This window comes from Felis catus, chromosome A3, assembly GCF_018350175.1.
Source record: "Felis catus isolate Fca126 chromosome A3, F.catus_Fca126_mat1.0, whole genome shotgun sequence".
NCBI lineage: Eukaryota > Metazoa > Chordata > Mammalia > Carnivora > Felidae > Felis > Felis catus.
The window spans coordinates 45,177,738-45,191,506 of NC_058370.1; the positions used below are offsets into that span (position 1 = coordinate 45,177,738).

Genomic DNA, 13,769 nt, shown 5'->3' on the forward strand with positions numbered 1-13,769 from the left:
CATTACATTCATTTTCATTTTTTCAGTTAGGATTTATGTGTTATTTTTATGCAGAGATACACAAGCTTTTCATCTGAGTTCCTGAATCCCCATACCTTCCTTCCCCTCTCCCTCCCCCCGCCCCCAGTCCCTTACCCTGGCCACCACCCCCTCCCTGAAGGGTCCCTGAAGAATTCACAAAGCACCGGCAAACAGACATTGTTGGGTTCAGTGTTGATTCTAGATCCTTGTCCCAGGACATAAGCCTGGATTCAGGCAGGTTTGACATTTGCTTCTTGGCCCCTTTTTCCAGGCCCCACCCTGGTTCCTACTGGGGCTCCCATGAATAGGAGAGCCATGCAATATGGCACCGAAGAGAAGAGAGAAAAAAGGTCAGGGAGAGAGATTTGAACTTCTTCTTTGCCCCATGAACACTCCCCCACTTTTAGAAGTGCTCAGAATCCTTGACCCCACCCTCTTCAGGTCTTTCTTTCTTTGGTCTCCCCCTGGAGGTCCGAGTGTGCCACTACTGACAGCCAGGAGGCCATGGATGCAGCTGTTGGGCTATTTTTACTAAGACAACAAACAGGAAGTGGCCAAGGACATTGTCAAACAAATCTCTTTGTGAGCTAAACAAAATAATATTGCTGAAGAAAGTTAACAATTTTTCAGGGAGAACCTGGTAAATTCTCTTAAACACCTTATAAATATTTTGACTTGTTTTGCCCTCCATTTTTCTTTTGGTATTGGGAGTTCCCAACTTTTAGGTTCTATCTATAGCATGTCACCATTAATTTTGTGACATTATGTGATAGCATTAAGACTGAATCAGATCGGAGTTATTTTTTGACTATTTAAATAAGCAGTTAAGTTAAATAGCTGTCTTGAGCTAGGATTTACTGTAATTTGGTAAACATTTTTGTCATTGTTCTGAACAATTCAGAAAGCAGAGATTTTAGTAAATTGTAACATTTAGATTGATGTGGGATAATTATTTTCTCTCTCTACATTATCTATTCAAATAAAAGCATTAATGAAAGCAGTTAATTAAATCACTGGCTTTGGTTGCCCTTGCTATGCCAAAAAAAAACCCACAAAAAAAAAAAAAAAAACCCCAGCCAGGAAAAAATTAAAAATAAAAGTAATAAGCATTCACTTGGCAGGCTGACAGGTTTATACTGCCCAGAAGGGTAAGCAACATGAAAAGTTTTATGTTTCTTTTATCATGCTCACAGTAAATTGGCAATGTGACCCCTTTATTTGAAGGATAAGGATGTTTAGACCTAATTTTGTAGCTGTCCCCCTGAAGCATGGAATGAAACGCAATACCTTTTACTTATTTCCCTGGATACTCTAATCCCTCCCTGCTTTACACGTATCTCTGAGCTGTTCCTCCCCTTGTATCCACAGCAACATGAAATCCCCACTGGAATTATCCGCTGCGAAAATGCAGGTGCGCTTGTTTAATGTTTCATTGGCTTGAGCACTTCACTTGAACTTTTTTTTTTTTTTCACGACACAGTGACCTTTGATTTTGGAGCAGAGGACTCACAGTGATGTTAGTATTGTTTATATACAGTAAGCCAACACCACTAGATCTGAGAACGGTGTTGTCTCTGTGGTCCTGCTGTTCTGCCATTTTGTCTACTGTATGCCCAAATCCAAGATGTACCCTGTGACTCACTGTTCTGTTTGTAGGAACTTCTAAAATATTCACTGGTCATCAGATTAAAAGTCTTAAACATTTGATCTCCATATGTCACCCTCAGAAGAGCTAAAATCTAACAAAACTGCACATTATAAACTTTATGATTTTGGACCAATATTCTTAGTTATAAATTAAGAAATGTTTGGATGTTTCTGAATCAGATTAAAAAATTAAATTAAAAAAACACAAGGTTGGAGGAAAAAGTGGACACATTCATAGAAAGGCATGAAAGAGGGAACCTTCACTGAATAGCAAGAAGTTTAATGAGGTTAGTTTAGTCCCCAATACAAAGGCCTTATATACCGTGCTCATGAATTTGGACTTAATATCTTAAATCACTTTAATTAAATAGCTATTCATTTAAAATGTTTTATGTAGCAGGCAATATTCTAAACATTTTTACAGATACCGTCATTTAATCCCACAGCACCCCTATAAGGCATTAGGTTCTATTATTCCCATTTTACAGACTAGGACACTGAAGCACAGAGAGGTTAAATAACTTGTCACTCGCCCAAGGTCAGAAACCTAGTATGCTAGAGGCTGGCATCCAACTGAGGCTATCTGACTCTTGAGCCCATAGTCTTAGCCACTCTGCTCTGCTACTATCAAAGTGGTGAGCAAACATGGAAAATTAAAACTAGGAACGATTGAGATTGGATTTAATTTAAAAAGAGGTTTTCAGGTCCCCTGGGTGGCTCAGTTGGTTAAGTGTCTGACTTCAGTTCAGGTCATGATCTCGAGGTTCATGGGATTGAGCTTTGTGCTGGTGACGTGGATCCTGCTTGGGATTCTCTCTCTCTCTCTCTCTCTCTCTCTCTCTCTCTGCCCCTTCCCCATTTGCTATCTCTCTCCCTCAAAATAAATAAATAAACTTTAAAAGAGGCTGGACGTGGTGACTGGTTGTGGAAAGTGAGAAAGAGGGTGGGAGTCTGAAGTTGGCTCTCAGATTCCTAACTTGAGAGGTGGTTAGTTGATCATGCCTTTGACTGAAATAAAGGAGCAATGGAATGGGACTACATACTGATTTGGGGATACTTGTGAAGCAGCCACATTAGGACTGATAGGCCCTTGGAAATTGGGTTTTGAGCTCAGAAGGAAGCTTTCGTGCAAATACGTAAGATGAAGTCATGGTGGTAGATAACATCACCCAGGGAGATAGGCACAAAAACTGGGAAGCTTGTGAGCAGGGAGATGGGCAAAGGAGGAGGAGCTGGTAAGAAAAGCAATAATAAGAAATAACCTGAAGATAATGTTGCCCCAGACAGCATGTTCTATGGCTGCAGCTTTTGGGTAGGGCCTCCTTCCTGGCCCCAGCTGTCACCATTTCTTCCATTCACATCAGTAATGGCATCCGACCATTGCTAGCTCCTGGATGACTCCCCCTTCCCCTTTCAGTTCCCAGAACCCTACACATACATCTGCCTTTTCTCATTTGAACCACATGGTGTCAGCCACCTATTTCCTCCTCCAAGCCCACCTAGCCTTCCTCCATGAGTTAGTATGAGTAGAGATTTCTAGTTGTTTCCCAGTATTTATTCTGCACTTTGTCCTTGGTAACAGAACATTGGGCAATATGGTTCTTTAAAAAAAAAAACAAAAGAAAAAAACACAGTATTTCTCTTTGAAAAACCATATTTTCCAGGCTCCCTTTCTGCTACATGTGGCTGTGTCCCTGAGTTCTGGCAATGTAAGCAGAAAAGTCACATGGGATTTTAGTCTCTTCTTAATGGACAGCCTTTTCCACCCATTCCTCCTTCCTTCTGCCTGTAATGTGGATATGGGATATGATGGCTGGAGCTCCAGGAGCCACCTTGGGCCTGAGGAGACATTGAGAATGGAAGCCCCCTTAGAGTAGCAGATAAGCAAGGCCATGGCCCCTGTTGACTATATGGCTCCACCCTATCAGCAAATAAACTGGTTACTTCCAGGTTTATAAGTAGTGTTGTAAGGACAATTTGCTGGCATAGAAATAGGGAGAGGGTGCCCTGGGTGACTCAGTTGGTTAGGTGTCCAACTCTTGATCTCAGCTCAGGTCTTGATCACTGGGTCATGAGTTTAAGCCCTGCATTGGGCTCCATACTGGGTGTGAAGCCTACTTAAAAAAATAGGAAAGATAGAGGAACATGAAAAGAAGACAGGGTTAATGGAGAGAACCTGTCTTTTGAATTAGAGGGAATGGAAGAACACTCTTATAGATGTTTCTGGAGGTTATAAGGGAAACGGGGAGGCGGGGGGAGGCCTGGTGGCTTGCCTTTGTTTTCTTTATGGTGTGAGAGATGTACTAACTTGAGAGTGAGGAAAGGGGATGGGAGGGAGAACAAGAAAGGTTAAATTAGTGACCTTGAAGATTGGATAAAGGACCGGAGTAGCCACCGTGAAGAGTGCATAAGGAATTTGGCTAAGGCTAAAGAAAAGGAGTAGAAAGTTTGGTGCCCTTACAGATAAAAATCCAGAAAATGCCCCCCACTCAACAGCTTTTGGAGAAGTCTTTAATTGCACAATTGCATAATTCAGTATATTATAGTGTGGCAATTTGGCAATTTAGAAGTCATTTGATCCATGTTGTTAGATCATTCAAATTATTCAGTGCCAAAGGGATTGTTTTTGTAGTAAAAGATATAGCTGGATAATTACTAAGCCGCCTGTTCACAGAGAGCTATAAAAATGCCCATGTATAACTATTATTAGTATAACATAAACCATTTCCATCACATAGGCACCAAAGCCAAAATAAATTCTAACTTCATGTGAGCATCAACATGTATTATTAGCTGCATTTTGCACTTTCCATTAAATGTAAATAAATTAAAGACCTGTCATCAGTGTGCATTTGCAGACTGGGAGCCCTAAGTAGCTGGGGTTAATTGTGACCTTTATGTTATTTGAACATATTCAAAAATTTTATTCTTATGATTAGAGGAGAAGATGTGCTGGGTTTTCTTTGTATCAGATAAGAATATTCATTCTTAAATGACATGCATCCTTCGAGACCCTAGAGCACAACCTTTCATAATATTTAGCTGTTTTTAAATGTCAGGTGCAGTTGAATTTATTACATTGCCGGCCCATGCCATTACCGAAAGTCTCCTGCTTGTAGTGGTACTTAACAGATTGTCAGTAAATTGATAGCATTTCCACATTTGGAAAATTTCCAGTTTCCTCATGGGAAAGGAGGGCAGGTGTTTTCCTCGAACTTGGTGAAGGTTTCTTTTTTGGCATTTGGTTGCTTGAAGGGGAGGTGTAAACTCAGAAGAGATTTTAGAGAAAAATATCTTTCTCACCATCCTATGAAAAGATCAACTCACCCATAAAATTTTGCTGACTTTAGCTGAAGGGCAAATTTGCAGCAGGAGTATTTTAATGCTTAAGGGAAAAGATGGAGTGAGTCTTAAGCACATCCGTTCTTCAGCAGCCTCTGCTTATGCTCCTGGGTGTCCTACTTAATGTCACTCACAGGACTTGGTTAGAGGGCAGTGAGGTGAGTGCAGAGGGCACTGCTGGGGGTCAGAAGAGAGATGGCTCTCACTTCCAGCTCTGCTGCCCATGAGCTTCAGCTGTGAACAAATTACCTGTTTCCAAGCTTGACTTTTGTCTGTATGAAATGAGGATAATAAAACCCTGCCCCCAACTTCCAGCACAAACTATCTTTAACACTAATCCCTATGATGATGCCTATGAACATGCTTCGGGCCCCGGAATGTAGATGCGGGGCTCCATCCCACGATCCTGGGATCATGACCTGAGCCAAAATCAGGAGTTGGATGCTCAACCCAGGTGCCCCCTGAGAGGCAATTAAAAAAAAAATGAAAGGGTGTCTGCCATGCTGGTGTTGTGGCTTCTGGACGTTTCTGCAGTTAGAGGCTCCAGAGCCATCTCCCTCCTTTCATTGACATGGTCAGTTCTGTTGGAAAGTTTGTGCAAAAAGAGTTGCTGAAAAGAAAAGTTCAGCAATTGGATGAGACATAAGGTAAGGTTAAATTGAATTATAATAAACCTTCACCAAGTCGAGCTTTACCTCCTTTTTTGTGTGTTTTCTTCTCTCTCCTCAGCTCTCACCTGAAGTTTAGTAATCTCACCCTGATTTCAACCCATGGACTTCCTGGAAAAAGGCTTCTGGGCACTGAACAAAGGAAGTTTTTAGCAAGCGAGTAAGAATTCCATTTGATTTTTCATTCTGAGGCCAAATGTCCTCATTTGGGTGCATTTCTATGCAAAATACAGTTGACCCTTGAGCAACACAGGGTAGGGTGGGGGGTTTAGGATCTCTGACCCCCATGCATTCCAAAATCTGCATGTGACTGTTGACTCCCCTAAATCTTAACCAGTAATAGTAGCCTATTGTTATCCAGAAGCCTCACCAATAACATAAAGAGTCAATTAACACATGTTTTGTATGTTACCTAGAGAAAAGAAAATGTTATTAAGAAAGGCACAAGGAAGAGAAAATACGTTTACAGTCCTGTACTGTGTATATTGAAAAAAAGTCCATGTGTAAGTGGAGCCACACAGTTCAAACCTGTGTTGTTCAAGGGTCAGCTGTAGTAGATTTCAGACTGGCAAGGGAAGGGTGGCAGACTTTTCTTTCGCGGTTCAGACTCACTTAGAAGATACAAGTACAGGGGCATCTGGGTGGCTCAGTCAGTTAAGCATTCGACTTCAGCTCAGGTCATGATCTTGCAGTTTGTGAGTTCAAGCCCTGCATCGGGCTCTGTGCAGACAGCTCAGAGCCTGGAGCCTGCTTCAGATTCTGTGTCTCCCTCATTCTCTCGGCCTCTGCCCCAGCTTGTGCTCTCTCTCTCTCTCTCTCTAAAATAAATAAACATTAAAAAATAATAATAATAATAAAGAAGATACAAGTACAAACCTGTTAATGAGGGAATGAAGAGTTGGGCTGCCATTTTGTATTTGTGAGAAGATGTCTGCCCTCTTCTAAACAGCTGGGATGGAGCCTACTAACACAGCCACCTCCTGCACTTGACTTCAGAGTGTCACTACGGCACAGGGGAGCTTGGTGACCGTATTTGCTTCAGACCAGGGGACTCCCTCCAGGTTCAGAGTTGGGAGATAAAGGCAGGGCATTTCACTGGCGTGTGGGTCTCTCACCCCTACCCCCTGGGCCTTTGTCATGAGGGGCTGATCATACTACGAACTTCTTGCCAGTCTGGGCAAGCTTCATTGGTTGCATCCCAGTAGAGTCACTATTTGTCAACATCTGTTCTAGAAAATACCATTTCATTATCACACAGCTTCCATTAATTATAATTTCCTGTAGCAAAGCATGGGTACAAGAATTATTAGGCTCCCTGCCTCTAGAAACAATGTCCCAATTTTTCCAACAAGGAGGAAGGAAATTGTTCCTTCTCAGGGTGTTCGTCTTAGAATCCATGATGAAGAGATCTTCAAACAGTGAGAAAAACAGCAGCTTCCTTGCAAGCAGAACAAGGCTCATTTTGACCTAATACTTTTATTTATGAGACTGTGAACTTCTTTTTTTTTTTTTTTTTTTTTTAAGGATATCATCAGGACAGTAAAAAAGTCATGGGTTTTTAGCCAGACGGATGCAGATTCAGATTCAGGTGGATTTCCCAACTATTACAAAAGGGATTTTATGTCTCTGAGTGGAGTTTTTGACTGTGAAAAGCAGATGATAAGCCAGCCTTGCTGGAGTTTTTTGTCAAAATTACTATAACAGCAAGTTCTGATACGGGCTAGAGGATCAACACATGTGTGTCTCTTTTTCTCATTGCCCTTCTTCTAAATTAGATGATTCCCAGGAAATGTTGATCTTATTGATTAACATCGCACAAGGAACTTAATTCAGTCAGCTTGATAAAGATTTCAGTCAACCCCCATGTTAGGTAGGCTACAGGAGAGAAGAGCTAGCAAATGACTTTGTGCTGGTGTGACTGCCTGGGATCTGCATGTGGCTAGATGGGAAGTCACCTGGTGACCCCGCTTCTGTCCTCGCCTCTCCACATTCTCAACACAAAAGCAGAGCAATGCCACAAAAATTTGAATCAGGGGCGCCTGGGTGGCGCAGTCGGTTAAGCGTCCGACTTCAGCCAGGTCACGATCTCGCGGTCCGTGAGTTTGAGCCCCGCGTCGGGCTCTGGGCTGATGGCTCAGAGCCTGGAGCCTGTTTCCGATTCTGTGTCTCCCTCTCTCTCTGCCCCTCCCCCGTTCATGCTCTGTCTCTCTCTGTCCCAAAAATAAATAAACATTGAAAAAAAAAATTAAAAAAAAAAAAAAGTTAAAAAAAAAAAAAAATTTGAATCAGATCATGTCAACTACCGAACAGCCTGGAACAGTACTGACCAATGTGGTGGCTACTAGCCACACAGGACTATTTAAATTGAACTTCAGTAAAGTTAAATGAGATTAAAAATTCTGCCTCTCAATTACATTAGCCATGTTTGAAGTGATCAGATAGCTACATGTGGCCAGTAGCTTCCATATGAGACAGCACAGCTGCAGAACATTTCCATCTTCATAGAAACTTCTAGAATGTTCCCACGTACAATCCATCCCTGTCTGCTTACTTCTCTGACTTCATCTTTGACCATTTTTGCCCTTGTTCTCCCCAGTGTAACCACTACAGTCTCCTCTTTGTTCATGAAACATAGCTGGCAGGTCTCCACCTTGGAGTTTTTGCTTTTCTTTTTCAAAGTCTTTGTTTAAATGTTAACTTTTCAATGAGACCTACCCTGGCCACCCATTCATTTGCAACTAACACTCCCAACACACTGCAGTCCTTCCTCTGCTCTATTTTTTTCTTGCTACTGAAATTCTTCTAAATATTATCTAATTTTCCTTTCAAAATTGCTTTTATTTTTCATATTCTGAATCCTTAACCTACAATGTAAACTCTACAAGGGCAGGCATTTTTTGGTTAACCAATGTGTCCCTGACATCTGGGACAGTGCTTGGCACATAGTAGGTGCTCAATAAATAATGTCAAGTGGATGCAGGTTGCATCTAAAGGCACCTGCAAAAGCCCTCTCAATCAGGTTACATAGATGGGGACTAAACAAGACAGCCAGATGCCTCTGGGTGGGTAACTGCATGTTACCGTAATTCTTAGAAACCAGAAATTGAAACACAAACAGGATGTTGCCTTTCAAAAGGTCCTCCTACCTCAATAAAGGAAATTATCTCTGTCATGGAGTTTAAAAATTTTTTTAATGTTTATTTATTTTTGAGAGAAAGAGAGAGAGAAAGAGAGAGTGTGAGCAGGGGAGGAGCAGAGAGAGGGAGACATAGAATCAGAAGCAGGCTCCAGGCTCTGAGCTGTCAGCACAGAGCCTGACTGGGGGCTTGAACTCACAAACCACGAGATCATGACCTGAGCCAAAGTCGGCTGCTTAAGCACCCCTGTCATGGAGTTTAAGAATAACTATTGCATTGACATCCATAAATTTTGTAATTTAAATTCCTCATTCTGAATACAAACTTCGAACTTTGCCGTAACCAGTGTTTTGATTATTGCTGTTACTAATTTTTGAATAGCCATTTTGTGTGTCCTCACCCTTCCCAGTCCAGTGTCTTGTAGAGGTGCTAATGACATGCCAGGATACAGCAGAGAGGAAGGCAGTGGGAGGAAAGGAGAAACAGGAAGCAGGAGAAATCCACTAATTGGACAATCAGCCCTGAATAGTGAACGTTAATTGTGATGCTCCTTCTTCAGAGAGTGTCACAATAAATCCTTTATGAAAGCCTCCAAGTTTTTTTCCAGTTCTGAAGGGTTCTGATTCCATGAAGTGCATGGATCTATCCTGCTTGTAATTGCCTCCCTGGAGTTTGCTTGTAATTTTGCACCTAGAGCTTTGGGCTAAATCTGACCACTGGGTGTTGGGGGCAAGCTGGCCACTTTACACATATGTTCCCTTCTAGAAATTTCCCCATCCTGCATTTCTGCTTTTTCCTCCTCCTTATTACCTGCTTCCAGAATGTTCTGTGAAGACAAATTTTCACTTTATTTTTGAGTCAGGGTCAAGCTCACTTGAGACTTCAGAAACATGAAGTTTTGGGGTGCCTGGGTGGCTCAGTTGGTTAAGCGTCCAACTTTAGCTCAGGTCATGATCTCACAGCTTGTGAGTTCGAGCCCCATGTTGGGCTCTGTGCTGATAGCTCAGAGCCTGGAGCATGCTTCAGATTCTGTGTCTCCCTCTCTCTGCCCCTCTCCTACTCTCTCTCTCTCTCTCTCTCTCTCTCTCTCTCAAAAATAAATAAGCATTAGAGAGAGAGAGAGAGAGAGAGAGAGAGAGAGAGAGAGAGAGAGAGAGAGAGAGAGAGAGAGAGAGAGAGAGAGAGAGAAAAGTTTTATTGATATTTCCTCTTTGGTTCTTTCTCTCTTTTACAGAGAACTCTAGTGGAGATATTTCTCTTGTCACCAAGCCATGAGGCAGTCCCTGCCATGTTAGAATCCTAATGCTCATTACCTCTGCTTAGGAAACAATTTTGGGAACGTATCACCATAAGTCTCCAATGTCTAATTTCACCTACCTGATGGGTAAAGCAGATCCAGAATGGATTGTAATCACCTACACAGTGATACTTTAAACGGACTATTATCATTCAATGTAGTAACAGACTATAAAAGCAAGAACCCCACATATTCCAATGTTTCCAAAGGTTCCCCAAAATACCATGTTCCATGTGCCATTTCCACTGGACAGAACTTCAGATTTTAACTCTGAAATATGCATTCTGACATTATAAACACTACTGTCCTGCTGTCATTAAAAATAACACTGTCTTAACCTTCCCCAGATTTCCCCTGAGAACTTTTATCTTTGAGCAAACCCTCATAAGACTAATCCCTGTGCACTAACTATATTTAATTTTTCCTCATCTTGGACGGCTGACAGTGTACCATTCCTATTATGCAGGGACTGTGTAGCAAATAAGGGCAGTCCTCTGTGGGTCTCTCATGAATGTGTGAAATCAACAGAGTTTCATGTGTTCCTGTTAAACTACCAAAATGATTTTTTTTAACAGAATTTCATCCCATTCTCTATTATATTGCGGGGACAGGACAGCCCCTGATTTTCTTTTCTTATTAAAAAGAAACGTTCTTGTTTTTAAATGTTGTTTCATGGAGAGATACAAAACTCAGAGCTCCCTTCTCTTTCACAGGCCCTTGTAACAGGGTCTAATGCACATCCATTATGAGAATTCCTTTTGTGTGGTGAGAGCAGACTCATGCATGGATCAAAAAGAAAAAATGTTCTCCCATTACCACTTCACAATCCCGTTGGCGTCCAAGGAGGGTAAACAGGATTATGCATCATTAATATTATTTAGAATAATACCCTTCATGTATACATCGCAACTGACAAAACAGCATCTTTTACCTTCTCAGATTTGTCCTGTACAATGAACAAGCCAGTCACCTCCTGTTCAGAGGTGAAGAAACTGAACTATTGAAAGGTCATGCAGAGTCCCCAGGGTCCAGTCGCACTGGGACACACACCATGACTCAGTTAAGCCTTGATTTAAGTGAAACACGTACTGGGGTGCCTGGGTGGCTCAGTCTGTTGAGCATACGGTTTCAGCTCAGGTCATGATCTCATGGTTTGTGAGTTCGAGCCCCGCATTGGGCTCTGCGCTGACGGTGTGGAGCCTGGAGCCTGCTTTGGACTCTGTGTCTCCCTCTCTCTCTGCCCCTCCCTCACTTGTACTCGGTCTCTCTCTATCTCTCTCAAAAATAAACATTAAAAAAAATTTTTTTTTTGAATGAAACACATACTGTTCTGCCACCCTACACTCTGGGTCTTCAGAACAGGATCATTAAAAGGCCACGTACATGAGGTCAGAGCTTTCAGAAAATTCTGGAAACCACCCTCAGAGAACTCTTTAAACCCAAATCTACCAAAACTCCACTTTTCTCACACTAGAGTGCTCAAACTCAAATGGAACCTAGAAAAGAAAACCTGTCCACCTTGGACCCACTGTTTGCAGAACTACTAGTTCCCCGTAAATCACCTTTGCCCTATAGAGCAAATCCCAAAAGTCTCCAGGGACTGTACTCACTGTAAACCTAACTCCCTAATTGACATCTTCTCTAAATAAAATGTGTAGTTGTTTTGGCCTGAATCCATACACTAATTTTAAGAATGAGTCATTTACTGTAACCATTAGCAAATATGAAGGGGTCTCAATATTCAGGACCTTGACCCCTGCCTTTGGGAATCCTCCACAATGTCACTTTCTTCTTCCTCTTTCCCTTTCAGTCTGTGGTCAATATGATAACTCAACAGCTAAAGTAAATTTACACCCACCATGAAATATAAGCAGAAGAAAGAGTGTACGTTAATGATTTCACAGAGGCACACGCGCACACACACACAGTCACCCTCCCTGTTGTGGACTGGCCTATGCCAGCTGGAACGATTTAGCTTTAATGGGAAGATGTCAGTTTGTGACTGTCTCATAATGAAAAATCCAGTATCTAGCCACGGTCCTAGTAAAGTCACATCAAGAGCACAGACTTGGCCCACGAGGGGACTTGAACCAGCTCACCAGATGTCTAATTAATGCCCACTGTCAGCTGCTCAAATGTCACTGATGGAGCCTCTCTCTTTGCAGCCACTGTTTTAATGATAAAGATTATGCGTTGATGTCACTGTGCTCCTGGGTCAATGTGGTGGTTGGTAGAATGACTGCCATAGACCGAGTAGCCAAGCATGTGGTAGTTTCCAAAGAGGAAATCGTGCTCTATGACCACCTCATCCTCTGCACCGGACAGCAGTACCAGGTGAGGCCGCACACGGAGATCTTAGTGATTGATGGTTAATGCGTTTACTGGGGCACACGTTCTAGGGGTTAAGAGCATGCCTTCCTACCAGGACAGCTGCCACTCTATTCATAAAAGTGCCCGCAAGGCCTGCACACATGACCAGAATTGTGTCCGAAACCCCTCCTGGAAATCCATTCCAAGAAAAACATTCTGCTCAAGGGTAAAAATCACAGCAAGTAGGAGAAATGTCATTCTTTAAGCTGTTGTCCAAAAGTCTAACACTTACTGCTCACCAGAGCAGAATCCAGACACAACCCGGCATGCATTTGTGGTAAATTAATTTATGCCTCAAGAGGCTAACATTTGGCGGTGGTGACGGGCTCATGCAAAAGTATTTGAAACATGCGCACCTTCTGTCAACCCTTATTTTATTTTGTCTCTCAGTTATAAAACTAGGAAATGTGACTGATTGACTACCCAGTGACCGTGCTTTCCATTTGGATTAAATTCTCAAACCACATTTGAGGAAAGCATTGCTGGATACAACTGAAGCTGTTCAATGTCTTAGGGAAGCAAATTTTAATATTCATTCTTTGCAACAAGCATTAGCATTTGATGTAGTTCACAAAAATAGGACATTTCTTTAATGAAAAGCAATTTACTTTGTAACTCAAAGATGGTGTCTTTTTTTTAATGTTTTTTAAAATTATTTTTGAGGGAGCACAAGCAGGGGAGGGGCAGAGAGGGGGACAGAGGATCTGAAGTGGGCTCTGCATTGACAGCAGCGAGTCTGGCGCAGGGCTCGAACCCACAAACCACGAGATCATGACCTGAGCCAAAGTCGGATGCTTAACCAACTGAGCCACACAGGTGCCCTCACAGATGGGATCTTTTAATTACATTTTCTCCCAGGAACCTGGATAAGCCTTCCCACGGTGGGTTTGTTTCTGACAAGTGTGGAGTAATCCACCCCCACCCCAGGCACTGCCATGTTTTATCTGGTACTGTCTTAGGACATTTTGTGAATGATTGTGGATTTGACAAGGGGAAGTATGTGTAGGTTTTCTTTATAGAGCCCAGCCAGGAGGAGGCAGCACGTGGTGGGGGACAGACAGCTGAGCAACTCCCAGCATCACTCAATGTTCCAAGCCTTGGCCACACATTGATGTCACCTGGGACACTTGAAATATACCCATGCCTAGACCCCAGCCCCAGAAGCTGTGCTTTAATTATTCTGGGGTGGAGCCCAGCGATCAGCATTCTTTAAAGCTCTAGATGGTTCTAAGCTAAGGCTGAGAACCAGGACTTGAAGTTTCTTGACCTAGAATCTCTAATCTGTAC

At 42.3% G+C, this 13,769-nt stretch overlaps 1 protein-coding gene across 7 annotated transcripts in view; it reads left to right on the forward strand.

The window, feature by feature from the left end:
• Positions 1 to 13,769, forward strand: part of CFAP61 (cilia and flagella associated protein 61) — a 285,236-nt gene that overhangs the window by 178,369 nt on the left and 93,098 nt on the right. For all 7 annotated transcript variants that reach the window (XM_019826881.3, XM_019826883.3, XM_011280983.4 and 4 more), the window contains 2 exons: positions 5,740 to 5,838; positions 12,278 to 12,446. In XM_019826881.3, the coding sequence (XP_019682440.3) occupies positions 5,740 to 5,838; positions 12,278 to 12,446 (268 nt within the window). The remainder of the gene's footprint in view (positions 1 to 5,739; positions 5,839 to 12,277; positions 12,447 to 13,769) is intronic.